Here is a 26,887-nt window from a genome sequence, read left to right as displayed (position 1 = left end):
AGAAAAACAAAGTTCATGTGGGCACACTCAGGAAATGAGAAAGCAGGCAAGTTAGAGGCAGTCAGGAGAGAATATGGATATTAATATTAAACTTTCAAAATAAGAGGGGAAAAGCATAGTTTGGAGGGAAATATTCAAACAATTGCAACAGCATTGGGCTAGTGCAACAAAATGAAGACACTTACATGAAACACAAAATAAAGTAGAAGTGGTAAGAAATAGTGGAATCGACAGGAAAGAGCAAGTAAGTTAATTATAAGTTGATTAAGAACTGATCACAGCAACCTGAATAGTAGCCTACACTTTCTATCACAGGAAAACACCCACTTGGCCATTAATCAGTGTCAGGAAAAAGAAACAGTGGTGCACGTCCTGACTTCATGTAGGAAACATGAAGAGGAAAGAAGGGCAATGATTACAGGTCTACAGAGGCCAGGACGAGTGGAGGCAAGGGTTAAAGATCTGCTTGAGTGTGGGGACACGGTGGAGGGAAGAAACTGGTAAGCAATTGGACCAATTGCAAGACTGTGATGGAATCGGACAACAGTGGACGATTAAATCCAGAGGGAGGGTAGGGTATAACCACCCGAAAATAAGAATCGTTGTGTTTTCGTTACCTTAGAATGAGCCCTTTATATCCACATAGGGAGCGGGTCTTCTTCCAGGGATTCCGCCATGTTGCACCGCCATGTTTCTCCAAAGGCAGAGCAGACAAACCAAACACTGGCTCTGGAGCCTTCGCTGTCCACGCAGGTGCAGGGAGCCTTTCTGGCGGGAACTCCAGTACGGAGAGTCGGTGACATACGGAACTTCTTTTCTGGACTCCTGTCGCTTTCTGTGATATTAGTTCAAACCGGGACTCCTGTCTGTTGTTTCCCCTGCTTCCGGGTGGAGATTTGGTGTTGTTATTTTCCTTATTTGTTTGTCAGTTTCCCTCCTGCCAGTTAGTTTGGAGGTTTGTTTGTCGGAGTGTGTTTGGCTCGTTTGGGGAACTTGGGGCTCTTCTCATTTCTCATTTTGTGCCTCCTAGTCTCCTCTCTCCTCTGTACTCCTGCCCGTGACCCGGAAATCGATATTAGCGCATCATGTTTAAGGAAGTCTCAATTCCTAAAATGCATCTGGAGGAGAGGGGAACGAGGAGAGAGGAGGCTTGCCGAAGGAGCTATGAGCGAGGATCATGGATGTATTAAAAGAGCTGGATACCGGACTAAAATAGGTCCCCATTCAGTCCTATAGGAATTGCTTGGCTGGCGCATACGCCAAAAAAAAGTTTCAAGCTTCCGGGTTTGCTTCCGCGTTTTGCGGTCCACTGAATATGCGCAGTAGTGTCGCGTTTTCGCGAGTTTCGCGGCCACAGTAGATTCTTCCCATAGACTGTGAAAGGTTCATCCACACGTTTGGAAAGGGAGGGGAAGGAGAGGGGTATTCAGTTGGTTGCAATCTGCAACCTCACCGCTAGATGCCAGTAAACCTTTAAAGGATGCCAACTGCAGTTGGACCCCAGAGAAGAAGAAAACCGACCGCACTTTCCAACTTGAGGAAAAACTTTATTTTCCTCTTTTACAGGTGCTGCTCATACTAAAGATGGACAGAGGCGACAACTCCAGCGCTGTGAGTTGCAAGTTATGTGGAGAGGCCTTCTATCTGCCTGGTAGGATATTTACATCAACTTTCTGAAAGTTAAAGTTATGAGTTATGCCGCATTTTTGGTAAAGTTAAGTAGCGTTGCACTTATTCGCTAACGTTAGCTAATAGTTAGCAGGCCATCGGCAGCAGCCTGCAAATATTAGAGGCAGGTGTGTCGGTAGATGTTTGAATTTGCGAAAAATGTATAATAAACACAGTATTGATACTATGACACGTTGAATACAACAAATCATATAATTCATACGTGTTTTCAAGGTGTTTTTGAGGTGGCAGTGTCCTTTGGGATAACGATAAATCAGTCAGACGGGCTGCGCGTAATGTCGCGCCAACTGGACGGCAGGAAATGTTGCTGCCTAATACATATTTTAGATTACTAAATAAAGGTTTGGTGCAACAACACAATGGGGGTTTAAACACTGTAATACAAATGTGTACAATTATTCTGAACTTCAGTGATAAACTTTGTAAATTTAATTGGCCGCGCTATATATTCTCTATCAGCTGATGGTTTTTTATTTTATTTATATATATATATATATATATATATATATATATATATATATATATATATATATATATATATATATATATAAAATGTGTATGTGTTACATTTTATTTTATAAAGTTAGGAAAGCAATGTTTAAGTCAAGCCTGATGTTGCCTTACACGTAAAAGAATGATCCAAGTCTATTCCACTCAGTGAGGCAAACAGCTTATTAATTAGACACTAGTATTGGATCTTTATCCATGCATCCCTAACTTTTTTGTTTGTTTTTTTTGTTTAGTATATTTTGTTATTTCCATAGTGAAACCACTAACATTTTACATATATGACAAAAATATATTGACAATAACACTTCCGCCAACACCCCAGTCCCATCAACCGAGACATCAACATTTAGAACGACCCCACAGACAATCACAAATAACATCCAGTCAATGCTCTGTGACAAAAACAGATACCAGTCCCATGCAAGACGAGAAATCACCCTAATGCAATACAAAGCTCAAAAAAAAGAGTAATTAGGTCGTAGTCCCAAAAGGATACACCATCATACTACAAAAGAAGGGGAAGAATAACAAAATAAATAAAAAGTCAATTACCTCTAAAAGAAATCCTTATATTCTCTATTAATCAATTGAGCATCTTTCACATTTAATTAAGAATTTAATACATATAAGGGAAAATTTGATAGGCAGTTAGTCAATCCTTCAAGCAAGGTATTACCAATCACCAGTGGTACATGATTAACATATTTGGCTAAATTTCCTTTCACTGCCTCTCAGGACTGCAGACAGCCTCACTAGTGGAAGAATCCTACGTATTTTAATCTGTATCTTTTATGATTTGACTTAAGTGACATGCTATTTTGTGCAGGTGACATGGTCAACCAACTTATCTGTGTAGAATTACTGAATGTGGGATTACATGGGATGTGCTTTAGGCAGATACAATGACCATTCTTTACTATAACAGAAATGTACATTATATCTTTTTGTATTCATCATGTAAGCTGATGGTGCATAATTCCTGTATTGTGTTTATTTTCCAGAGGATGAGGTTGATGGCAACCTCCCCCGTGTGCTTTTATGTGGCCACATCTACTGCACATCTTGCCTGCGGTCCATGGAATTCAGCAGTGTCATTAGGTGTCCAGAGTGTGAGGTAAAATTACCAGTGATCTTCCTCTTGAAACTTAAGAGTGTAATAACTAAAGTATTGACCAAAGAAAACTTTCATAGCTTCCCATTTGGTAGACATTTGTCATTCCCTATTTCTCATAATTTCATTACATGATATTCATTAAAGTATTTGATTGGTGATCCTTAAATTTACAAGTAAGAAGAACTTAAATAACTGTCATATTTTCACTGTGCAATCAATCATGTTCCTATGATCTGTTTTTGTCTACAGTGAAAGTCAATCTGTTACACTCAAACTAGATAAACCACCTGCGTTGCATCTCATTCAGTTTTGCTAAACAGCAAAGATCACAGTAGGACAAGAGATGTGAAGAGCTATGTTACTGTGAAAAGGGACCTGAGGCGTTTCCCCACTGCTTTAGTGGCCTTTGGGATCACACATCAGCCTGTTCAATGAGGCTTTTTATCTATTTATCTACCTATCTGTACATACAGTAAGGGCTGTGCATTGTTCTGGGATCAGGTTACGTACCAAGTACAAACCCTAGTGGGTAACCAGCTGGCCATCTATTTAATCTTGCCTGGTAAATTATCAAAAGGGGCTGTTGTCAGTTCCTGTGGTAAATATCAACACAGCCAGGTTTTTAATTCAATTCTAAGGATCAAAATGTTAAGAGGTAAGACGAAAATCAAAATAACAAAGTTCCTTCTCTGTAGGTTGAGTCAAGCCTTCCTGAAGGTGGGGTGTGTGGGCTGCAGGAAGATAGCAGAATCATTGGCCTCATCTACACTGCTAAAATGAACAAGATGAAAAGGTAAAATGTGTTTCTGAGTGTTAAGCTGAACTACACTACCGACACATGTGTAGTTTAACACATCTTTTGAGCAACTTGTGCCCCCTTCTTGTGTAATCAGATTGTGTAATACAGTTTTAAAAGACAGTCTGAGTTCACATTGTTATCTCTTTTGTGTTGTAATGAAGGAGGTACACCAGGAGGAACAAACGGTTGTCATCCACAGATATTAATGCCAATACTGAGGATGTGGAGCAGGTATGTTTGGGTAATCACATGGGTCACTAGTGGGAAATGAAAGTTGCCATGTCAGCTACAGTGGAGATACTGGTATTATATGAAACTGGATGACCTCAGGCATCCATTGGTACCAACCATGTCATGCTAGCTTGTCAGGAAGGGGACCAAATAACGTTCTAAAGTTAAGCTAAATTACATCCATGTCTGCACCTGTGTCTATTTTTAAGTATTAATGAATTAGAATGGAGGGTGTAGTGGCTAGAGTGTTATAGTGTCTGTGGACAACAATAATTCAAACTACAGTTTCTTGTAATGCCTTCTTCAGCCAGCTGATATTGAGAAGATTGAGAAGGCGGTGGATGAAGCCTTGGCCAGGGCTGCAGAAAACCTTGCCCAGCTGGAACACATGCACGAGGTGAATGCTGCACTAGAGCCAAAAAGGTGTACACACCTTGTAGAACATGACTGTAGACATTATCCATTTCCTTAAAAAAAGATAATTTGGTTTACAGATCAGATAACAAGAAATAAGTGAGTTGAAAATTCTTCTGAATTCTTTTCTGAGTGGTCTGCAGGACTGATGTGCAGCTGTGTTTTCATCTGCAGACTCTGACGACGGGTCTGGCAGAGCAGGTGAAAAGAGAGCGAGCTCGACTGGTGATGGAGATCAAGCAGGCTGCAGACAAGGCTGTATATGCTGTCCAAAAGTGGTACGGACATAAACCATCAAAATGTACTCGTATAGTAAGAACTGTGTAACGACATCCTGTGTTCTCCTCAAGAAAAATGTCTTGTATTATATTTTTATGTTTTCTTAGATTTTCATTATATCTAAAAATTATTAAATTCTCTTGAAAATCAAATGGAGAAATAAACAATATACAATCAAGCTTGTTATTAATAATAACAACAACAACAATAATAATAATAATAACAACAATAATAATAATCTGGCAAATGTTTCAACTATGTTGTGTTGATCAAGAACAGAGATTTCATTCTCTGTTTAGACGCCCAAGATTACAACATATCTACAGGAATGAATATTTTCTACAAACTGCAGGTGATTGTATCAAATCAAGTCAATATTTAGGGCAAGTGAGGAAGGAGACAGTTCTGTGGAACACTTTGGAATGATGACGTTTGTTGAAAGAATCAAGTTGCCATCTTGAACCTTTCCTCCCATTTCTATACATTTTTATATTTCCAGGGAGCTGTCAAATAAAGCAAACCATGAATGATTTTTAAATTGACACCATCTGTTTGAAATTCAAGTTAAGATTATTTGTATAACCCAATACACATTGTTTAATGAGTTTTACAGGCCTATGTCAACAACAGCTCCTGAATCAATCCAAGCTGTCAATCTTAGCACATGAGGGAAAACTGTTTGGATGTCAGGCTAGCTCAGAGGAAAGTATGTAAAGCAACATTTGTCTTGATGTCTGTAATTCCAATAGGAAAGATGTGCAGTTGAATCAGCTCACAAAACTGGAGGAAAAATTCTCCGCCAGCCAGTCAGAGGTGTGCCGTGTCCAGGAGAGGATGAAGGCCCTGGAGATTGCCATGCAGATGGCCAGGGAAGTACGCCGCGTCCCCTTCCTGGAGCAGTACTGCACCCTGGATAAGGTGTGCAATGTTAAGCTTCAATACAATTCAACAGATACTTACTAATAAGCACACAATGCAGATATAACAGATAATATAAAACAACAAGCAAATACTGGTAATACTGTATATGTGTATGTGTGTGTGATAGGTTCTGGAGACTCTGCAGGCACCTGTAGATAACCAGTCCTTTGATATGAAGTGCATTACTCTGGGCTCAGGAATGAGGTTTGTCACTTTAAGTTAGTTGTTTGTTTGCATCTGCACTAACTGTGTTAGACCTTAAATATCAGTCTTTGCTCCTCTATCAGTGATGTTTCTGCCAACGTGAGTATAAATACTGTGCTCAGATTCTATACTCAGGTCCCTCTTATTACCTGATTCAGTAAAGGTTATAATGATAACAACAGAGACAGCTTAAATTGTACATTTTACCTACACTGTACTTTTTCTTTGTGCTGTAGTTGCATGAAGTTTAGGAACCTGACAAGCTTTAGTGACAGGTTTCGATAGTATACTTTCTGATTGAATTTGTGTGTATGTACCTTTGTGTATTTTCTAGCTGTGTTTTCCAGTCAGAGGGTCTGAACCAGAGTCTGGCATTGTCTCTGAAGATGGAAGTCAGCAGCCCAAGGCAGTGAGTCCTTAAATATAGTTCACTATATTATTTGGATTGATTTGGATCTGGGGAAGAAACTTGCCATGAGGAGAGTTTCTCCCATCTGTCTCTGAAGGTTTCACCTTTAAATGCAATTGATGATGATGATGATTAATATTAGTATTGTTAAAGACATGCTGTTTCCTGTGATATATTATTTTGTTGAAATGAGTGGTTCTTGTTCTACCTTAAAACTTGCTATAGATGTTTACCTTTACTTCTGAATGAAGCTTTATGGCAGTTGATTAAATTACATTTGAACGTGTTTTAGAATAAAGCAAGTTGTAAAAAGAGCTGTTATGTTAATATTCATTTTTCAAAGCAATTGAAGCACTGTTTTTGATCATTTTAAATAAGATCATGTGTATCATCACGTTGTTAACAAAGTGTCCAGTTTCATCTATCGTATTCAGTCTTTTTGTTAAGATACTCTTGGTTTTGTACAATATGTTAAATGATTTCAGGATGTTTTAAGTTGAGGTTGAAGTGCAAAAACATTGATCAGCAGGAAAATAATACTAGCAGTACTCTCTCCAGCAGCATCTGTTAATCAATATTACATTAAATAACATGCTTGATTGCTTGATGCTTGCCTCTTGCTGTTCCATTTTAAGTTTTTCCGAGTCTCCACTCAAAGACCACCAGCCGGGCATCTCCAACAGAAATTCCCGCTGGCAACATGCAGAAGGCAGAAACAGCAGCTGTATCCCTCTGGGTCACAATAGACCCCCCAACCGGCAAAAGCAGGACCAGGAGAGCCTGGGAACTAACAGTCTATCATCACGAGAATCCTCCCCAAGCCCAAGACCTCGCCGCAGGTCCAACCTGTCTCGTCACAGCTCTGTCTCAGACCTCGGAGCTCCAGACGTTATCATTGAGGAGCTTTTAGACCAGGGACAAGAGCATGGTATGTGTGGCTTTATCATGTTTTTCCTGTTTGACTTCACTGAAATAACGTCAGTTCCAATCAGAACATTAAATTGTTATTGATGGAGACAGAAGAGAAGCCTCATCTGTTTTTGTTTAACCCTTTGAATCTATCTGCAGCTCTCCCTCCCACTGGGCCCGAGCTGGCCAATGACAAATTGAGAATCAACAGGAGAAGGAAAAATCCTTTGCCTGGCAGTAAGAGAAATGGTATGGAGAGGCTATAGTCGTATAGTTATATCATGGTTGTAACCAAACATAGTGATGCACCGACTCTGCAGCCCCCCCTCCGGCTTTACGCAGCTTTATAGGGAGTTTCAGCATCGTTTAGCTGTCCGGCTGCAACTTTACTGTTTTGGTTTACTCTCAGCATTCTCATAGCATTGTTTCTGGCCACACCAGGCAGCTGTTTACAGGGAAAAAGCTCTAAAAACCCACTATGCACTACCTGCTCAGCACCTAACAGCAAACAAAACCGATGGGTAGAAACTTGCTAACCTAGTTACAGTAAGGCTTCAAACAATGACAGAACACTCTTTAAACAGACTCAGTCTGTAAGGCTAGAGATGATATTAACTCCATTTTCCATTTCATACATATGCTGTTTGGTATGTGTTTGTTTGGTCCTTGTCTATAAGATAACTGATGCTTTTTCAAATGTAATTTACAGAAAGAAAACACTGACCTGTGATCATGTCTAAGGTTTTCTTAAACTTGTCTGAAAATGGTGATACGTCTTTAAGTATTTGTTGCAAATAAAACATGTTTGCCAACAAATATTTTCTGACATTTTTCCTTTCACTGTTGATGTATGAAAGAAAAGATATTTTTGATGAAAACATTTCCCCCCATGTGTGCATTATTGCAGCCATATCTACTCACTACCACCGTTCCTTCCCCTCTCATTCTCCTTGCTCATCTCTCCTAGTCTCCCAGTGGGTGGTGGTGACACATGTTGTGAATCCCAGTCACTTCTATGTCCGCTACGTGGCTGAGAGGAGGGAAAGTGAGATCCTGTCTAAGAAGATCTACCACCAATGCTGCAGAGATAGTTGTTGCTTCTCCTCCAGTGACACAGTTGAGACTGGTGTGTGTTTGTGTGTGTGTCCTCAAAATGATGGAAAAATGAGGAGAATCTTTTTCAACTCTGGGTTTAATCATATGCTTTCCAAATGGCTGGTTTAGGATCCAGACCTGGAATTATTAGGTTAAAGCAATGAAAATGTATGTTGTAAGTGCTTAAAGGCAAAGCTTTCACCTAATTAATGTTGATGTTTTGACAGGAATGTTGCCTGAATTTACTGAAACAAAATAGTTAAAAAAAAAATAGAAAAGTTAATTAGGTGTCTTAGTTCTGTATAGACAATGGATCAATTAATTGGTCTGTGCTGAAATTGATAAATAATAAAATGTTGACTAATTGCTGCTGACTTTTCTCCCCGGATAATGTGGAGAGTACATCACGTTGACACTCTTCCTCTCAGCATGGAGTGAATCATTTGTTTATCTGCTCACTTCCAGGTTCCACAGTCTTTGTAAAGTCAAAGGAGGGGCTTTGGTGCCGGGCCAGTGTGGTTGAAGTCATCCAGAATGACTGTGGGGAGGCTGTGAAAGCCTGTCCAGTCACCCAGCTGGTCAGTGTCCGAGTCTTCTTCCTAGACTATGGCCTCACCAAGACTATCACCATACAGAGGTACACAAATAAAAAGGACAGAAGTTATACACTGCAGTGTTTACCACATGTTGAAAATGGTGCCTCACTCAGGCAAGCACAGAAGCCATTTTTAAGTGACGTGTTTTGTATACAATCATGTCTGACCACAATCTCTCTGGAACACTAAGGGGCCATAGAAACAAACCTGCTTTCATTCTGTCAACTATCCAGAACTGTATCTTCACTGCTGCGTCACTGTCTGCTTCACAGTTAAATTAATGGCAGCCCACCTTAAGTGAGCCTGGTCAGTTTAGGCTAACGCATTGTCGCTAACTTTGGGGCTAACCCCCTTCACTTTTCCTGCAGTTGGGGAAACAACAAATGAGACTTTTCTTGGTCTTGAGAAGCTGCAGCGTTCAACTGACACACTGTAGTCTGTACTATACATTTACTGTCAGATTGAGAACTTACTGCTAACCTCTTCCTCTACTCCGCTCACCTTCACTGTTACTTTTCTGCCGCTGGCTCTACTCTGGCATCCAGCACCACCGTAAGGAATCTGGGAGTTATCTTTGATCAGGATATGTCCTTAAACTCACACATTCAACAAATTTCAAGGATTGCCTTTTTTCATCCACGTAACATTGCAAAAATCAGGCACATCCTTCCTCAAAAAGATGCAGAAAAACTAGTCCACACTTCTAGGCTGGATTATTGCTGTTCCTTATCAGGCTGCCCTAACAAGTCACAAGACTCTCCAGCTGCTGCACGTGTACTGACTAAAACTAGCTCTGGTTTCCTGTGAAATCTAGAATTGAATATAAAATCCTTCTTCTCACCAACAAAGTCCTTAATGGCATTATCATATGTTAAAGAGCTCATAGTACCCTATTACCCCACTAGAACACTGCGCTCCCAGAATGCAGGCTTACTGGTGGTTCCTAGAGTCTCCAAAAGTAGAACGGGAGGTAGATCCTTCAGCTATCAGGATCCTCTCCTGTGGAACCATCTTCCAGTTTGGGTCTGGGAAGCAGACACCCTCTTACGTTTAAGAGTAGGCTTAAAACTTTACTTTTTGATAAAGCTTATAGTTAGGGCCGGCCCAGGCTTGCCTTAGACCAGCTTCTAGTTATGCTGCTATAAGCCTAGACTGCCGGGGAGCTTCCCATGAGCTCCTCTCTCCTCCTCCTCCTCTCCATCTGTATGCGTTCATGTACCATTAATACATTTTACTAACTTGGCTTCTTCCCCAGAGTTTTTGTGCTTTCTCGTCTCACAGGTTCCTATTGATCATGGTCCTGGACCGCCTGGTTATGGATCGTGGGCTTCCGTGGACTGTGGCTGCGGGGACCCCATGCTGCTGTGGTCCGCCCACACTTGCTATTGTTATGATTAGTCATATTTCTATTATTTTTATTCTTATTCTTATTATTGTGCTGTACTTCTCTGTGTCCCCCCCTCTTTCTTTCTCAACCCAACCGGTCAAGGCAGATGGCCGCCCACCTAGAGCCGGGTTCTGCTTGAGGTTTCTTCCCATTAAAGGGGAGTTTTTCCTTGCCACCGTCGCCAAATGCTTGCTCATGGAGGAATGTTGGGTCTCTGTAAATTAAAGAGTGCGGTCTAGACCTGCTCTGTGTGAAAAGTGCCCTGAGACAACTTCTGTTGTGATTTGGCGCTATATAAATAAAATTGACTTGACTTGACTTGACAACTCTCTCAACCACACACTCGCTACACACACACATTACACACTGCCCTATTTCTTCAAGGAGCTACGCTACTCTTATAACAGCACCTTTAACATAGATGCCCTTTTGAAGAATGAGGAGAGGGAGGATTCTGGGATTTGATGCACTAGTCGATGACTCAAAACGATTCCATGGAAACATAGGGTGTTATCATGCTCGCACAGTGTGTGAGTGAAAATCATCAGTAGTCCATTGATATTAATGATTGTGTGAAATTTTAGCAGCGGTGCATCACTGCTGCAGAATGAATATAGGGCAAACACTGATATTCATGAGCTTGAAAAAGATTAAATTTTTGAGTAAGCAGTGGTTTCTTGCACTCTCCATACTGAGCCTTATTACTAAAGTATATCAGCAAATTATCTCCAGTATGACCTCAGTTTAAAGTAATTAGTCGGCCATTGTTTTTGGCTGGCTTCGTTATAAATGCCGATTTAATCTGAGAAGTTGCACATAAATATATGTGCAGCATAAATGCTTAACTGACCTGTTGTCAGTTATCTAGATTGTGAAGCTTTTTACTTATTTTAGTTGAACGCTGTACAAATGTAGTTATTCAAAAACACCCTTCTCCTTCTCCCTTGTCTGACAACTTTTTCAGTGAGGACGGGGCCACCGAGTCTTCACTGAAGGCTGTGAACAATCACCTGAAGAAGATGACTGTGGACCTGGGTCACTTTGTTCCTCAGGCCATCCGATGTTCCCTCAAAGACCTCGTCCCCTATGACCTGGTAGGACTACTGAGATTCATATACTGTATATATTATAGTATCTGTGTTTGCTGAAATAATAAAAAGTTCCCTCTCTGAGGGAAGTATGAGAGAAAGCCAACATATGGTAGCCCTTAAGTTTAAAAGACAGTTGAAATGTGTGTTGAAGATTTTCAGTCATCCAGATTATGGTATTTCCAGAAGGGCTAAATTGAGGGCAGCTGGCCTGGCTTTAGATTCTTGAAACGTTTTTTTCACCTCTCAAAAGCAACTCATGAAACCTTTTGAATGAGAAGCGAAATGTTCTCTAGAATCTAAAGTTCAAGTCCAGTTGCCCCAGATTTAGGCCTTCTGAATGTTATATATTTATTGATGATTTATTTTATTGCAAACACAGCAGCAGCATTTATAGTAGCAGCAGGATGTGTGTTTACTGTAAGTGTGTGTGTGTGTGTGTTCAGACGAAGGGCTGGAGTAAAGAGGCACAGGTTGAATTTCAGAGTGTGGTTGGCTCTGCAGCAGTGGAGATGCGGCTGTTGGGTCAGGACAGAGACTCTTTGTTGGTGGACCTGAGGAAAGCTCCCATGGACCAGTCCAGCGATGTGCCCATCTCTGTCAGAGAATACCTTGTTTTCATTGAAGTGGCCAGGTACATGTGCATTTGCAAGTTACTAGAAAAAATTCTGATAAGCACTTTTAATACTATTGGTCTTTGTCTGATGTAATTGAATCATCATGAATCGAATTAAACTGAATCCACTTCAGCCCTTTCACTGAAGTGGTTTAACTGTGGCTGTGCTTTTCCAAAATTTTAAATCCAAAAGGTTTTATTCTCCAGTGACGTTGGGCAGGAGGCCCCTGCTGTACTATCCTCCTAACTATCCCAAGATCAACACAGAGCTCAACGCTGTGGTGTCCCACATCAACAACCCTGCTGACTTCCACATCCAGCTGGTACTAAACATGCTGATAAATAAGCACACACACACATTATTTGTATAATGTAGTCAATCTAGGCTCAGATGCCAGGGACATAATTTAAATTCACAATAGAAATACACTTGTGTGCTACAAGGAATCAGGCAGTTTATAAAATTTAACATTTTAAGGACCCCCCCGCCCCCCATAAAACATGGTATAAAAACCTAAAACAAAAATAAATCCTTTTCTTTCTTTCTTTTCTCTATGTCTCTTCCCCCTCTCCCTCACCAGGTTGATAACATGGAGTCCTTGTTGCTCTCAGCCAAGCTTCAGGATTGTTACAATGCGACAACAGTGGCAGGAGACGATGACCTCAGTGTTTACTGCCCTGTCATAGGACAGGCCTGTGTTGCCCGCTTTGAAGACAAGTTGTGGTACAGAGCTCAGGTCATAGGTGAGCGTGTTTTCTGGATGTCACAGTTTTCAGCAATTTTACTGAACAAATGTTTTACCAGTGGGTATTGATTATTAGAGTAATGCAATATTGATTCAACCTATATCCACATCATGAAATTCTTTTCAGAATGTCTACTGGATGCTGCTTGGTTTTGTCACAGCAACAAATCAGCTAAATCAATGTTCTTCTGTTCCCTGAAGAAAAGGAACGAGGTACAACACGAGTACCGTGTGTGGCCTGACAAAAGACTCCTTTATATCACACCTCAAAGGCAGATGACCTTTGGACCTCACAGTCTCAGTTCAGTAGCCGCTCTTCACTGAGCCCACCTGTGAAGCAGACCAGTAAGGTGTTCCTCTCCTTCAGGGAACAGAAGTGAAAGTCATTTTGTTCCCTGTCAGTCAATCCCTCGCTACAACACATATAGTATGGGACATGTATTGTATACTGGCCCCACAGACCAGCTACTCAACCAGAAACACACCTCTGGCACTCGAGTGCATCATAGACCCAGCAGAAAGAATAGAATGAGCAGAGCATGAACAGAATTTGCCCCTCACAGGAAAACAGACAAATAACTGGTCACATAAACACCTTGAGAGCGGTCTACTTAGGTACATCACACACTTGCAGGACAAAATGCAACCTCCTCTGCTCCTTGGATGCCAAAGTTCAATAGCTCAAAAGCCATAGAGATAAGCTTAGGTACTGCATTCATGCTTAATGCAAACTTGAAACTATCTGAAGTGAACTGGATACAAGAGGGATGCACAGACACAGCATCGAGGCTCGCCACCTGCTTTGCAAAGCACAAAGTACAGTCTTGTATGAAAGAAACTTCATATCTACACTTGATGGGCTCAAAGGGAGTACCACAAAGAGCCTCAAGCACTGTGTCAATGCATACAGGAGTGTATTGCGCCACAAGTGCGCTGGCACATCCATTCCCAGAGGCATGTTGTGGTCTTTTTTTTAGAAAATAACAGGCAGTGGGCATTCTTCCTGGAGGCAAAGAGAAACCATGATAAGGACACTAACAGGGCAATTCAGCCTTGGATACAGAGAAAGCCTTTGATAAAGTTCAGTGGAAATATTTTTGGAGTTGTTCAAGCAATTTCTACAGCAAAATAAACATCAAGACCCAAAGAATATAATTTTGATATAGCACAAATTGCATGGTGAGTAAGGGGGATGTCACACAGCTCCCTCACAGTACCTTTTTATTGTACCAACTTTTTTTCCTTTTATTAGACAAGGATCATGCACAAAAAAACATTCATCTCAAAATGAGAAGAGATGATTTATGCCAGATTTAGCTATTAGCTCATTTCCATGTGCGGTCCCTGGACAGGTACACACACTCTTTGTTTTTAGATAACATCTTGATCTAGCTCCTCCAACATTATTAGATTTCAAGATTTCATTACATTATACAGAACTCCTTTTAGGTTACAGTATTGCTTCATGTAAAATATGTAAATGTCCCTTGTTTTATACATTTTAAAATGGTAGAGGAAGAAATAAGAAGTCATAGGGCATATAATTCCTGAAGATGTAAAGATAAGATGTATTTAACATCTTTCGGTTTACTACAGAGATTGAGACAAAAATTGAGTGCTGTGTAGGACAGCCGCTATCATTGTGGTTTGGCAAAAAGGGTATTTCACGAACTAACCAGAGATTTAGCTCACTGAAATAACCCTGGTGTATATTCTGTGTGTGTGTGTTTAGGTCATCCAGGGGGCAGGAAAGTGGAGGTGCGATATGTAGACTTTGGAAATAAGAAAATCCTCTCAGTCAGTGACCTGAGGAAGATAAAGGATGAGTTCTTTGCCCTCCCTTCCATGGTGAGAGCACAGCATTTGATTGGTCAACTGATACTTGTTTTTGGGTTAAGAAAACTATGAGCTACACCTATTGTAGGCCCTTAAGAGTACTATTAAACTTTGACAGTCCTGGCTTCAATTCCTCATAGAAGAATCATGTTTTTTCTGCCTTTTTTTTTTCATCTTGGCTCATGTTGAAATTTTACATTTTCTTTTCTCCAGGCAATCCACTGCTGCCTGTCAGATGTGTTTCCTCTGGACGGAGAGACCTGGGGTGATGCCTGCACCAAGAGATTCATCAGCTTGGCTCACCAGAAACTGGTCACTATTGTGGCTACAGGTACATTGTATGTGTGTGTGTCATACGCCAAGTTTGTATTTTTATTATTGCACTCACTCGTCACCAAAACCCATTGTGTGGTCTGTGTGTTTTGTTGCATTTTGTATTTTCTTCCCTGTACCCCTCCAGGAAGAGTCCCCAAGACTGAGCCTCTGCCAGTCAGACTGTTTGATGGCGGCCTGAATGGGCCAGTAGCCAATATAGCTGAGCTGCTGGTCACAGAGGGGCTGGCTTGCTTCAAAGAGAGGTGAGATTTGTCTGGAGTCTCTTTTACAACATGCGTTTCTAAGAGTTAGTGAGTAAAAGTCACCACAAGTTGCCAGGTCACCCCAGATTGTTGCATGTCATACTCTTTTCTTTCCTGTTTCTCTGCACTTGCAAACTATCCAATTAAAGCAACAAATGCCAAAAATAATTTTCTTCTCCTTCCCTCCACCTCTCTCTTGTTCACTATCTCACTCTCACCTGTATTTTGACCCTTACTGTCCTGCACAATCTCATCCAAATCCTCCTTCAATCCTGCAGACTTAAATCCAAGGATCCCAGGCCCCCTGGCGATGACCGTGCCGTATGGGATCCACCACTTGAGCTTGGTTCGGCCGCGGAGGGTCTTGATGCCCCTGACCAAAACATCACTGGAGAACAGGATGAGGAACTGCTTGAGTTTATGCCTCATCTGAAGATATCTGCCAAGCTCAAAGACCTGAAGGTCAGAGTCAGCCACGTCAACTCACCCAGCAGCTTCTACGTCCAGTTCACCCAGTACGACACTCAGCTGAAAAGGTCAGCAGTTAAGCAAAAATCATTTAAATAACCCAAATATTGACACAGAAAATGTTTTCTTCTTCTTCCAGTCAAGCACCAGATACGTCTTTATTGTTCCCTACCAAACCCAGTATTTACTGTCAATACCACTTTTAGAAATGCAGCCCCTACTACTAGGGCTGAAACAATGAGTCTATTCATTTTCTGTCCATCTATTAATCTAACGTATCTAATTTTGTCTATTGATTAATTGTGTAAGCAGTTTGTCAAATGTTTGCAGGTTAAAGAATTGCTGATCGTCTTTTTTTTTTATATTTTTGTGAATGAAATGCCTTTTAAATGTTGCTGTTGGACAAAACAAGTAATTTGAGGATGTTACCCAACTGTCTTGTCCAGCATGTGTGAGCTCGTGAAGAAGGAGTGTGAGCCTATGGAGCCCCAAGATATGGTGTGGAAGGCAGACATGTACTGTGCTGCTCACATTAATGGAGTTTGGGAGAGAGGACAGATCTGCTGTGACGTCACGTCCAGTAACATTGCTGAGGTATAAAACCTGTTTTTGTTACTCTGAAACTAGTGATATTTGATATTTTTGTTTTGGTTTTATGAAAATATGCTGGTTTGCAAATAGATTGCAGGTGAATTATTGACAGGTAGGTACCCATTATACTGTAAAAGACATTGTTTTAAAGCATCCACTAAAAAGGGGCTTTTTTGAATTAATAATAGTGACTCTGACTCTCTGCTGTCTTGTACCAGGTGATTCGCTGTGACCATGGGAACAAGGTGAAGCTGCACATCAGCAACCTGCGGCCACTGCCGTCCTCCTTGATAGGTTCACTGGCACTGGAGTGCACTCTCACTGACATCAGGTTACACACACACACACACACACACACACACTAACACACACACTGCATTTAGTCATGCACAGAGGCACATGAACACACTGTTAATAATAAACTTCACAGTGGTTAAGGAGGCAGAGTTTCATACATGATGGAAGTAAAACGCCCTCTGTGTGTGTCTAGTGTGCTGCCTTTCATTTTGTATGGTAGTGACTGGAAAGTTGTAACTGCTGTCTGCTGGAATTTGCAACTGGATTGTAATTAGTTTAGACGCTTCACTCCTCCCTCGCACTCTCTTTCTCCATCAGGCCAGCGGGAGGCCGATCCACCTGGACAGCCACAGCATGCGACTTCATCTCCTACTACTTAACTGGAGCCTCAGCTGTTATGACTATCAAGGTCTGGCCTTGCTTCTGTCCTTATGGCCCATTACTTCACTCATTTGACTCTACTCTCCTTCATGCACCTCTTTTCTTTGTTGCTGTAATTACTTACTTTCTGTGTCTGTTTCTCCTCTCTCTTTGTCCAGGAGTTGAAAGATGAGCGTCCAGTGCCCGTCACTCTGTTTTGCTCCAACAGGATGGGACAGTTTGTCAGCATTGCAGACTTTCTGGCTAGCGAGGGCCTCGCGCTCAAGGAGAGGAAGCCAGCGTCGGTGTGAGTGTGGTGTTGTGTGTGTTTGTGTTTGTTTGTTTCATTCAGACTATCTCTCTTCTGGTCACTAATACACAGCTCTGAATAAATAGATTGATTTTGTTGAGATTTACACTGTATTTTCATGTTATCACCATATGTTCAATAGCCAGGACTTTGTGCCAGTGGTCAGTGTCAGCCTAATGTCAGTGTTTGTTTCTATTTTCTTGCAGGGAGACTGTCGTTCAAAAATCCAAAGAAACTGATGCAAAGTCTCCAGTAGGCGAGACACAAGCAGATGGCTCTGATGGCGAGAAAAAAAATCCTCCTACTCCTCCAGCTCCTGCTATCATTCCTGTCCCCTCCCCATCCTCACTCGTCTCCACTCCCACCCCTCCAAAACCAGCTCCCCGCACCATTATGTCTGCTGAAAAGGTGAAAACACACCCACACACTCTCTGAGCAAGAAAGAAAATACATAAAGAAGCAGCCACTTTGGCAAGCTTGTTGACAGTCCATTGCAGGTACAGCATTTAGTCTTTGAGAATCTACTGAATTTAACTAAAACATATAGAAAAATATGGAGACGTGTATGTCAATAGATGTGATTTATAGATAAATGAATGATCAAAGTTGTAATTGTGTATGTGTGTGTGTACAGGTGAAGACTCAGTTGTACCTTCCCCCAGAGCTGCCGTGTCTCGGTCACATCCAGATGACCATTTCTGCCATCGGAGAGGACGGCCTCATTTATGCCAGAGGACAGAATGCAGGTGCACATCACAGCTCACTGTCACTCAGCTAATGATCAGATTCACTCGCTTTTCTGAAAACTACAGTGTACGCTATTATATCAACAAAGATCAAAACATAATCTGTCCATCACACAGTATTAACAATAATTTATATAGGAGCAAATGATATAAAACATGAGAAACAGTATTTCTGATAAAAACAACTGGTAAAGACAAGATATTAATGGATCTTCACAGAACAACACAGGTTCATTTGAACTGCAAACATACAGGTGTGGTGAAACGTTTTCATTCACTTGTAAAGAACATGTACGTCATGGCAGTCTTGAGTTTCCAGTGGAATGATTGGAGCACAAAAAACATTCTTTTATGAATTTATTATGGGTCTTCTGAAAATGTGACCAAATCTACTGGGTCAAAAACATACATACAACAATGCTAATATTTGCTTAAATGTCGCTCGGTCATTTCACCTCAATCAGGCTTTTAGTAGCCACCCTCAAGCTGCTGACAAGCTTCTGATTGAATCTTTCAACCCCTCTTGACAGAATTAGTGAAGTTCAACTAAATTCATTGGCTTTCTGACACAGACTTGTTCCTCTGCATAGTCCACATGTTCTCAGTGGGGTTTAAGTCAGGACTTTGGGACAGCCATTCTAAAAGCTAAATTCTAGCCTGATTCAGCCATTCCTTTACTACTTTTGATGTGTGTTTGGGGTCATTGTCCTATTGGAAGACCCAACTGCATCCAAGATCCAACCTTCTGGCTGGTGATTTTAGGTTTTCCTGAAGAATTTGGAGGTAATCCTCCTCCTTCATCATTCCATTTACTTTCTGTAAATCACCCAGAGCATGATACCACCACCACCATGCCTGACGGTAGGTATGGTGCCATGCCACAAAGCAAATTTGATTGACACAGCTTTCTACTTCACCAAAATTGATCATTCAAGTTGCTGTATGTACTGTATATTTTTGACCCAGCATATTTTGTCATATTTCCAAAAGAAATGTAATAAATTTATTAAGGAACCAAAATGTATGAAACTTCATTCATTCCATCACAGAAAAATAAGAGTTGTAGAAATCCTTGGAAACTCAAGACTGCCACGACGCACATGTCCTTTACAAGTGTAGGTAAACTTTTGTCCACAACTGTGTTAGTGAAACAGAAAAAAAAATTGTCTTTATTATCCTGACTCTGATGCTGTTACTATTCATAAAGGAAAACAGCAGATGAAACTAGACTCTCAGTAAATGCTGTCTATGTGTGTGTCAGAGTGTCAGTTGGAGCAGCTGAGGGAGAGGATTCAGCAGAGCATGAAGACACTTCCCAGACAGAAGCCATACACCTGGAAGTTCGTCCAGGGCTGTGCCGTCATCGGACCTGATATGTTGTGGTACAGAGGGCAGCTGCTGGAGTTGCTGGGAGGACACGTCAAGGTCAGGAACACACACACACACACACACACACACACACACACACACACACACACACACACACACAGATGTTGATACCTAACACGGCTTAACTGTTAACATGCAGCAAATTAAAAGCTCTTCCTTGCTGGAACAGTAATATGATATCTGTAATACGTCTTTGTTGTTTATGTTTGTGTGTACAGGTACAATATGTAGACTACGGTCTGGTGGAGAATATCCCAGTGGTCCATGTTTACCCCATGCTGCTGTGTGACGATGTTCCTCAGCTCTGTATGCCCTGCCAGCTGCACCGCATCAACCCGGTAAGACTCTGTGTGTGTGTGTGTGTGTGTGTCAGTATATCCACAATTTCTGAAAAAGTCTTGTATTAAAAAAAAAAAAATCTAAACTCAAAGGTCCACGTACTAGCTTTTTAGAGCTTTCAGTCACATCTCATGGTCTTCTCCAGTGAATAGAGCCAAAGTTTTATTTTTTTATTTATTTACTTTTTTGATATACTCTAAATGAAGATCTTAAAAAATATTCACTCATTTATTCATTTGTACATTTTTATAGACAAGTAAATAGCATGAACCAACATTTACATTGTAACTTGTTTGCAATGTTCATCCCATGATGGACATTAAAAAACACAAAATTCAGTAAGAAAATACACCAAAGACACAAATCTAACACAATATTCTTTTTGTTTTATTGAGTCATTAGAATGCAGTTTTAATTTATTTTTAATCCATCAATGTTAAAATGATCAGAATTAAGCACTAAAAAGGTCTCTAACTATTCCACACTCCATACTGCACAACATACAGCTGTTATCATCTGTGTTCAGAATGATTACATTTGGGACACACTTTTGGCGTACGGTCTGTGTGCTCATTTTGCACATGGCTTCATGGGGTGAGAAGAGAAGAGGATTGTTCTAATTATAAACGTTTTATTGACGTTGTGCCATAGGTTGCTCATTTTCTCTGGTTCATAGTAAACCCTCTTCTCATCTTTTCTCATTTTCTCTCAATTCTTCTCTGTCTCTTCAGGTTGGTGGTAGGTGGCAGCAGGATGCAGTAGCGCTGCTAAGGGAGATGTTGTTGAGCCGCTGTGTGGACATGCAAGTCGTGGTAAAGTTACACTGTGAATACATTGTGGTATCACACCTGAATCAATATACCATAAACGTTGTAAATACGATATATAACAAAACTTAGTACACCCCTGGTCAGTATCACTGAAATGTTAAGTAATTGCAGATCTTGTTCATTTAATACAATTTTATTTGTTTTTAGACAAAACTCAAGAATAATTAAGCCAATTAATAATTAAAAAACAGAATGTTTGACTAATTAAACTATAATGAAAGGTCGGTATTTAAGAACAAACTGCAACAAAAGTCAGCACACCCTTCATCAGTGAGACTCCATTCTACTGTAGCTCTTGATGGCATAATGTACTCGAGCTCAAGGTACTGAACTAGCTCTTTCAATTCCTCGCCCTCTACTACATTGATTGGAAGTATATCAGTCTCAATCATTCAGTACATCAACTGGAACATCAACTAAAATGATACCACGTTGAATAATTTAACATTTTAGTGATATTGCGCAGGGGTGTACTCAGTTTTGTGACACACTATGTATATACAAGCGTTGGTGTTTTACACATGAACTACTTCAAATCTGGTGATTTTGGCTACAATCATATTATCCACCAGTTGTTAATACCTGTGCACAGCATCAACTAGTGGTTTTAGTAGCTGACTATTCGACCAGTGGAGTAGCTGGTGACCAGGCGAACCCTAATATGTTTGGGTTTTTTTAATGTGTGTGTGTGGTAGGAGCTGCCGACTGACCCGAGGGGACCGCTCACTGTTGAGATCTTTCTGGACGGGCTGAGCCTCAGCAGGATCCTGTGTCAGCACGAACACGCCTCCATGGACCGGACTGCCATAGCACAGAAGGTGTGTGTGTGTGTGTGTGTGTGTGTGTTGGTTTCAGAGTCAGAAAAATGTAGCGGTGCTGCTGTAATTGACTCAATCATCCTGTGTTTCTCTGCAGGGACACTCGGTGCTGCCTGTTGCCCCCTTCCTGGATGACTGGGACATTGACACTGAGGTACTGTAGTTTGAATAGAGATCATAGAATTTATTTAATGATCATCATGTATTATTTGAACCATATTATTAGCTATAATTAAAAACCATAACATTTTATAGTTGCACCATGTATCATCATTATCAACATCAATCATAAAGTGGTAATATGTACATTGAGTCAAATAACTAATGTAAATGAAGGCAGACCCAATTCTGCATCTCTCTACAGACTGTATAAAGTCTCACTGTTAACAAATAAAAACCAATAAAGTAAATCATGTAAATCCAGGGAATCATAAAAGCAGGGTGATGGGGATACATAACAGTTAAAATCATCCTGGATGACGCTGCTGGAGGTGAATATGATTGATATATGGCCCGGGGGTGAAATATTTCAGGTGGCGAGTTTCATCTTTACCACATATGCACACATTGCAGGCTGAGTAAATCTATGCTGATGTTGTGTCTCAAGGGTCTGAGGGACCCAGAGGAGCCAATGCTGGGGCCCTTTATCTACCCAAACCTGCCTCAGGAGGGAGAGCAGTTCCAGGTCAGGGTCAAGCACCTGTGGACACCAAACGAGGTAGTTACTGACCACAGATAACTCTGTATGAGAAAAATCTGATAGGTACGCTGTAGAACCATGAAATAACCAGATGTGATCTTAAGACAGGATGCTGTTAAAACAATTTGAGGTGAACTTGATCCCCGAAAGAAAAAAATGAATCAAATGAGAGAGATGTTGTCCCCTCGTCTCCCTAATGGCAGGGTTGCACAGATCTGACCATGACATGCAGTAGCAGAGCCCAGAAGTCCTGACCTGCTGCTGCGGAGCGACTCACTGTTCACTTGTTTATTCCAAGTTTATTAATATTAAACAGGTCGTGTGTCCAAACTGCACCAAAGTGCACTCCCTTGTGTCCCCACCAATACACCCACCAAGTATGAAGTAGATCGGATGAACGGTTCTCAAGATATGTGAAGGACAAACATACAGACAGAGACTCCTTTCTTTATATAGAGAGAGAAAATGTTTAATACAGGTTCAATTCCTATGTTAGCTAATAAAACCAGCTCAGTGTATAAATAAGTTAAGCTGAACTGATACTTTTAAGACAGTGGTGGTATTAGTGTCAGTAAAATGCTAAATGCTTTTGTCTATAAAATATTAGTGCCTGTGTGTGTGTGTGTGTGTGTGTGTGTGTGTGTGTGTGTGTGTGTGTGTGTGTGTGTGTCTCCTGCAGTTGTTCCTGTGGCCTTTGGAGGGGACAGCTGATGTGGAGGTGGATGGAGAGACTCTGGATGAGGCTTTGGCCAGAATTAATGCAAACATTGACAGTCTGTCACGACTCACCAACTTCCCACAGGGTAACATTTCACTCTACTCACTGCCTGTGTTTCCAGCCATGGAAAAAATGTACTTAGCTGCTGTCATATCAGCATATGACTGGCCTCACATTTATTAAAAAAGGTCAATGAGTAAGAAACTAATTTAAGCTAATTTAAAATGTATGTACATTTGAATTTTACTCACTAAAGAAATTATGATGTTCTCTCACAGTGTTATGATATTACGTGACAATACTTGTTATGAAGTCAGACTCGCCATCACGTCACATTTTGAAATATCTGATGTGCTGCTGTCACTTTGAGCAGCCAACTGTATTTTGAGACAACAGCAGATCCTCACTGGTTTCACAGACGTTTGTGTGTAGGGTCCATTGAAGTGGACTGACCTGACTCTGCTTTGTGGTTTGTAGGTGGTCCATGTCTGGCAGAGTACAGTGATGGGAAGTACTACCGGGCCAAGCTGATGAAATTCACCAGTGTGGAGCCCATCATGATCCTGGTCCAACATGTAGACTTTGGCTCCGATGACACTCTTCCCACTAGCAAGTATGAACTTCACACACTGCAGGAGGACAGTTTTACTCAAATAATTCAGCTCCAGTAAGAACTTCATTTCAAAACTAGAAAAATGTCCAAAAAAAGAGTACAAGACAGGAGGAGAGCTTTGAAAGCCAGACACTTGTGACAATTCACTGAAAACATACACTCCTCTAGGTGTAACGCTTTGGACAGACAGCCTGCATGAAGCTCAGCAGTGCGTGAATGTTGCTGAACTGCTGGCTTTCTTTCTGACAGCATGGTGGGTCTAGCTGGGGATACGTCTGTGTCAGCCACATACACTCCTCATACAGGACGGGGTTTTTTATTGATAATATTAATCATTCCACCAGTCAAACCTCCACTGTCACAGGTCCTAGTGAAGAAAATCCATCCAGACGACACCAAGTTCCCCAAACGAGTCAGACACACTCCGACAAACAAACCTCCAAACTGTCAGGAGGGAAACGGATAACAAATAAGGAAAGTAACACCAGATCTCCACCTGGAAGCAGGTGAAACAACAGGCAGGAGCACCGGATTAAACTAATATCACGGAAAACGACAGGAGTCAAGAAAAGAAGCTCTGTGTGTCACCGACTCTCCGTGCTGGAGTTCCCCGCCAGAGAGGAGTATAAGACCGTATTCAGACCAAATCAGGCGATGTGGTGCACCCCCACAGAGTTGTGTGAAACAAGGGATAATCAAAAAAGTGGGCGTTTATCCCGTACTTTCACTTTGTATCAGGTGATTCTTCGCCTCCACATTGTGCCTTAAAATCATTTAAAGCACAAGTACAAGTTGATTATCCCACTTATACCATGGTCATTTGGCTACAACATAAAATTAAAAGCATTTGCAAATTTTTGGTGAAAGTTTTGCACTCAAAATCGAAAGGTTATGAAGCAAGAGCTTACTGTTGTCATGACAACTTGTCACACTGTACTTGCTGCCAGCGTGAACCGAGGCGTCATTTAAGATAAATGCGGAGTATGTCTCCAAAGCAATGTTCTTATTGTTTTTGGTAGAGAAAGTCTCTCAGTATATTAGCTGCCCATTTTGTTGCCTTTTTTGTATTAATCTCATCCTCCTCTTCTTCTATCATTTTATGCCTGCAGTGTGGAACTTTTACATATAAATTAACATCTGTTACATTCAAGCCCTTGCCAAACAAGTTCACACAGTGCTGATAAGCCTATCACCACCAGATAAATCTGTGTTTCACAGTATATGCAGTTTTTAAATCTCACATTGGGGGCAACATTCCCACGCTGGCCGTTTGGTAAAACAAGTCGTTTCGTGGGAGTTGTGTGACGCTAAAAACAATTTATCCACCATTTTACAGCTGCAACAGTGGGTTATGGCTGGACAAGCTGTGCTCTTTAATGTTGCCATGGTTACAGGTTGGGTAGCGGATTAATTTTGAACAGTGATTAAACTTGAGCTGAACTATGTGTGCATTAAACAGTTTTAATGTACACCTGCCAGCCATTCAGAGAAGAGGATTCACCCAGACCATGGTGTTATCAGAAAATAACATTTTATTCCTCATTCACCAGCTTTCTCATTACTACTGCTCGCTCTCTTCATTAACTCTCTACCTTGCTCAACCACTGCTGCGCTCTCTTTTTCTCTCATATTTTTTAAAGCAAAGTCTAACTTTACTTTTAACGTTATCCAGCAAAGAGAAATATCCTCCCTCATGGCAGGGTTTACAGCTCTGATCAGTCTGATCACCGGCTGTGATTGGCCACTGCAGCATGATGTCAGGTTGCATTTCTCCAAAAGTTGATTCTGGTTCAACTTTCTCGTAGCAGGGCAACTGCAGCCTAAACGCACCACACCCATTCAAATGAATTGTAGGACTGGCGTTTTCGCCACAACACCTGACTTGGTGTGAATTTAGCCTTACATTGTTCTGGTTCTGTCACTTCCTGTCAGGCTGCGTCAGATGCCTGCCGAGCTGCTGCGGTTTCCGTCACGGGCGCTCAAGGTCCGTGTTGCAGGCTTTAAGGCTCCCAGCGTCAACAGGCAGGAAGACGTGCTGCCCTACAGCCCCAGCTGGAGCGTGAAGGCTGCCATGGACATGATCGACTTGTTACACAGCAACATCACAGCCTCTGTTGTGGTACGAAACACAGAGAGCCCTTATGATGTTGACTGATTTTCATTTAGATCTGACGTATAAGTGTCATTTGATTCAATATATCATAAATATAACACTAATATGGAATTGTTATTAGGATTATTAGTACTGTTCCTTCTTATTATTTATTACACATTTTCTTTGCTGAGCTATAAAAATAAAAAAGCATCTTTAGTGCAGTTTGCTGTCTAAACTCTGGTTGTCACAGACCTTTCACCAAGCATGAGACAATGATTCAGTATTGAACTAGTGTCCTGTGTCCTGGCTGTCCATTCAGGCCCAGAAACCAGAGCTCACAGTGCTGCTGTACAACGAGGATGGAAAGTTGGTCCATCTGCCTCTGGTGAGAAGCGGCCTGGCAGAGCTGGAGTAAAGCTCAGCAGAGACTGACTCAACCTGCTGGGTACAGTTCATGTACGTTTTCAGCTTAATTTCAAACACGGTAACACAAATTTAGCCACAGCACTCAAAATGTGGATTTCTCTGAAGTTCTTTAACTGCAAGTCTGACTGTTAAGTTCAGATTTAACGATCACATCAATGTACGTCCTCTGATTTGTCACTTGTCATAAAAAAATCAATTTCTATACATTACATGCATCATGAGTAGACGGCATCATATTAACAGCTGAATTCAGATCACATTAGCTTGACTGAATCTATATCTGACTGAAAAAGTATGTTGAAAAAGAGTTAATCGTATAGTTAAGTTTTAAGATTAAGTTATATATCAAGTAAAAATGGCAAACATTCTTCATCTGCAGCTTCTCCAATGTGAGGATTTGCTGCTTTTCTAAATAAAATGTAAATAAACTTGTTATTCAAGCTTTTGTTAATAAATTCTTCCCTTCATCTCTCTCCAGGTTAACTTGCTGACGTCCTGTTCTGTGATCATCTTGATTTCTTTCTTGTGCTGCTTAACTGCTGTTCTTAGTTTTTAGATTTTCCAGAATTGTTGCACTTGTCTTTGTTAGTTTTTCTGTGGAGCAGTGAATTGTTTTAAGTTTGGCTGTTGTGTTTGAGTGAGCTCTGTTGAATAAGCACTTTGTTTTTTACTCATTTAAGTCATGTAAGACAGACTTGTCTGTATGAAGGTTACAGATTAAAGTCTTCAATCGCTGTCTGACTTTTCTTGTTTTCTTTGAGTACTT

At 41.0% G+C, this 26,887-nt stretch overlaps 1 protein-coding gene and 1 long non-coding RNA gene across 8 annotated transcripts in view; one reads left to right on the top strand and one right to left on the bottom strand.

Annotated features, from left to right (window-relative positions):
* LOC137193139 (uncharacterized) overlaps positions 1-706 on the bottom strand; it is a 38,643-nt gene extending 37,937 nt beyond the window's left edge. For both annotated transcript variants that reach the window (XR_010930686.1, XR_010930687.1), the window contains exon 1: positions 618-706. This is a non-coding gene — a long non-coding RNA (uncharacterized lncRNA). The remainder of the gene's footprint in view (positions 1-617) is intronic.
* Positions 403-26,862, top strand: rnf17 (ring finger protein 17). Of its 6 annotated transcripts, none has more exons than XM_067604362.1 (39): positions 403-500; positions 1,567-1,651; positions 3,201-3,313; positions 4,009-4,106; positions 4,274-4,343; positions 4,651-4,740; positions 4,932-5,035; positions 5,786-5,954; positions 6,085-6,161; positions 6,496-6,570; positions 7,206-7,498; positions 7,639-7,728; positions 8,447-8,605; positions 9,040-9,211; positions 11,522-11,651; positions 12,092-12,279; positions 12,455-12,584; positions 12,843-13,005; positions 14,740-14,855; positions 15,057-15,174; positions 15,304-15,421; positions 15,700-15,957; positions 16,336-16,483; positions 16,699-16,811; positions 17,096-17,186; positions 17,317-17,444; positions 17,654-17,855; positions 18,082-18,193; positions 19,455-19,618; positions 19,801-19,920; positions 20,653-20,733; positions 21,447-21,569; positions 21,664-21,723; positions 22,177-22,287; positions 22,949-23,072; positions 23,465-23,600; positions 25,533-25,719; positions 26,015-26,151; positions 26,600-26,862. In XM_067604362.1, exons 2-38 carry the CDS (start codon positions 1,585-1,587, stop codon positions 26,108-26,110), a joined length of 4,794 nt encoding a protein of 1,597 aa, XP_067460463.1. In that variant the 5' UTR covers positions 403-500; positions 1,567-1,584; the 3' UTR covers positions 26,111-26,151; positions 26,600-26,862. The 6 variants fall into 6 exon arrangements, with proteins under 6 accessions (XP_067460463.1, XP_067460461.1, XP_067460460.1 ...); XM_067604360.1 differs by lacking the exon at positions 403-500 and adding an exon at positions 644-783; XM_067604359.1 differs by lacking the exon at positions 403-500 and adding an exon at positions 644-792 and having other exon boundaries at positions 21,667-21,723.
* Positions 26,863-26,887: the final 25 nt, after the last annotated feature.

The sequence above is a fragment of the Thunnus thynnus genome, chromosome 11 (genome assembly GCF_963924715.1).
Source record: "Thunnus thynnus chromosome 11, fThuThy2.1, whole genome shotgun sequence".
NCBI classification, from domain to species: Eukaryota; Metazoa; Chordata; class Actinopteri; order Scombriformes; family Scombridae; genus Thunnus; species Thunnus thynnus.
This window is presented reverse-complemented; position numbering and strand designations above follow the sequence as displayed.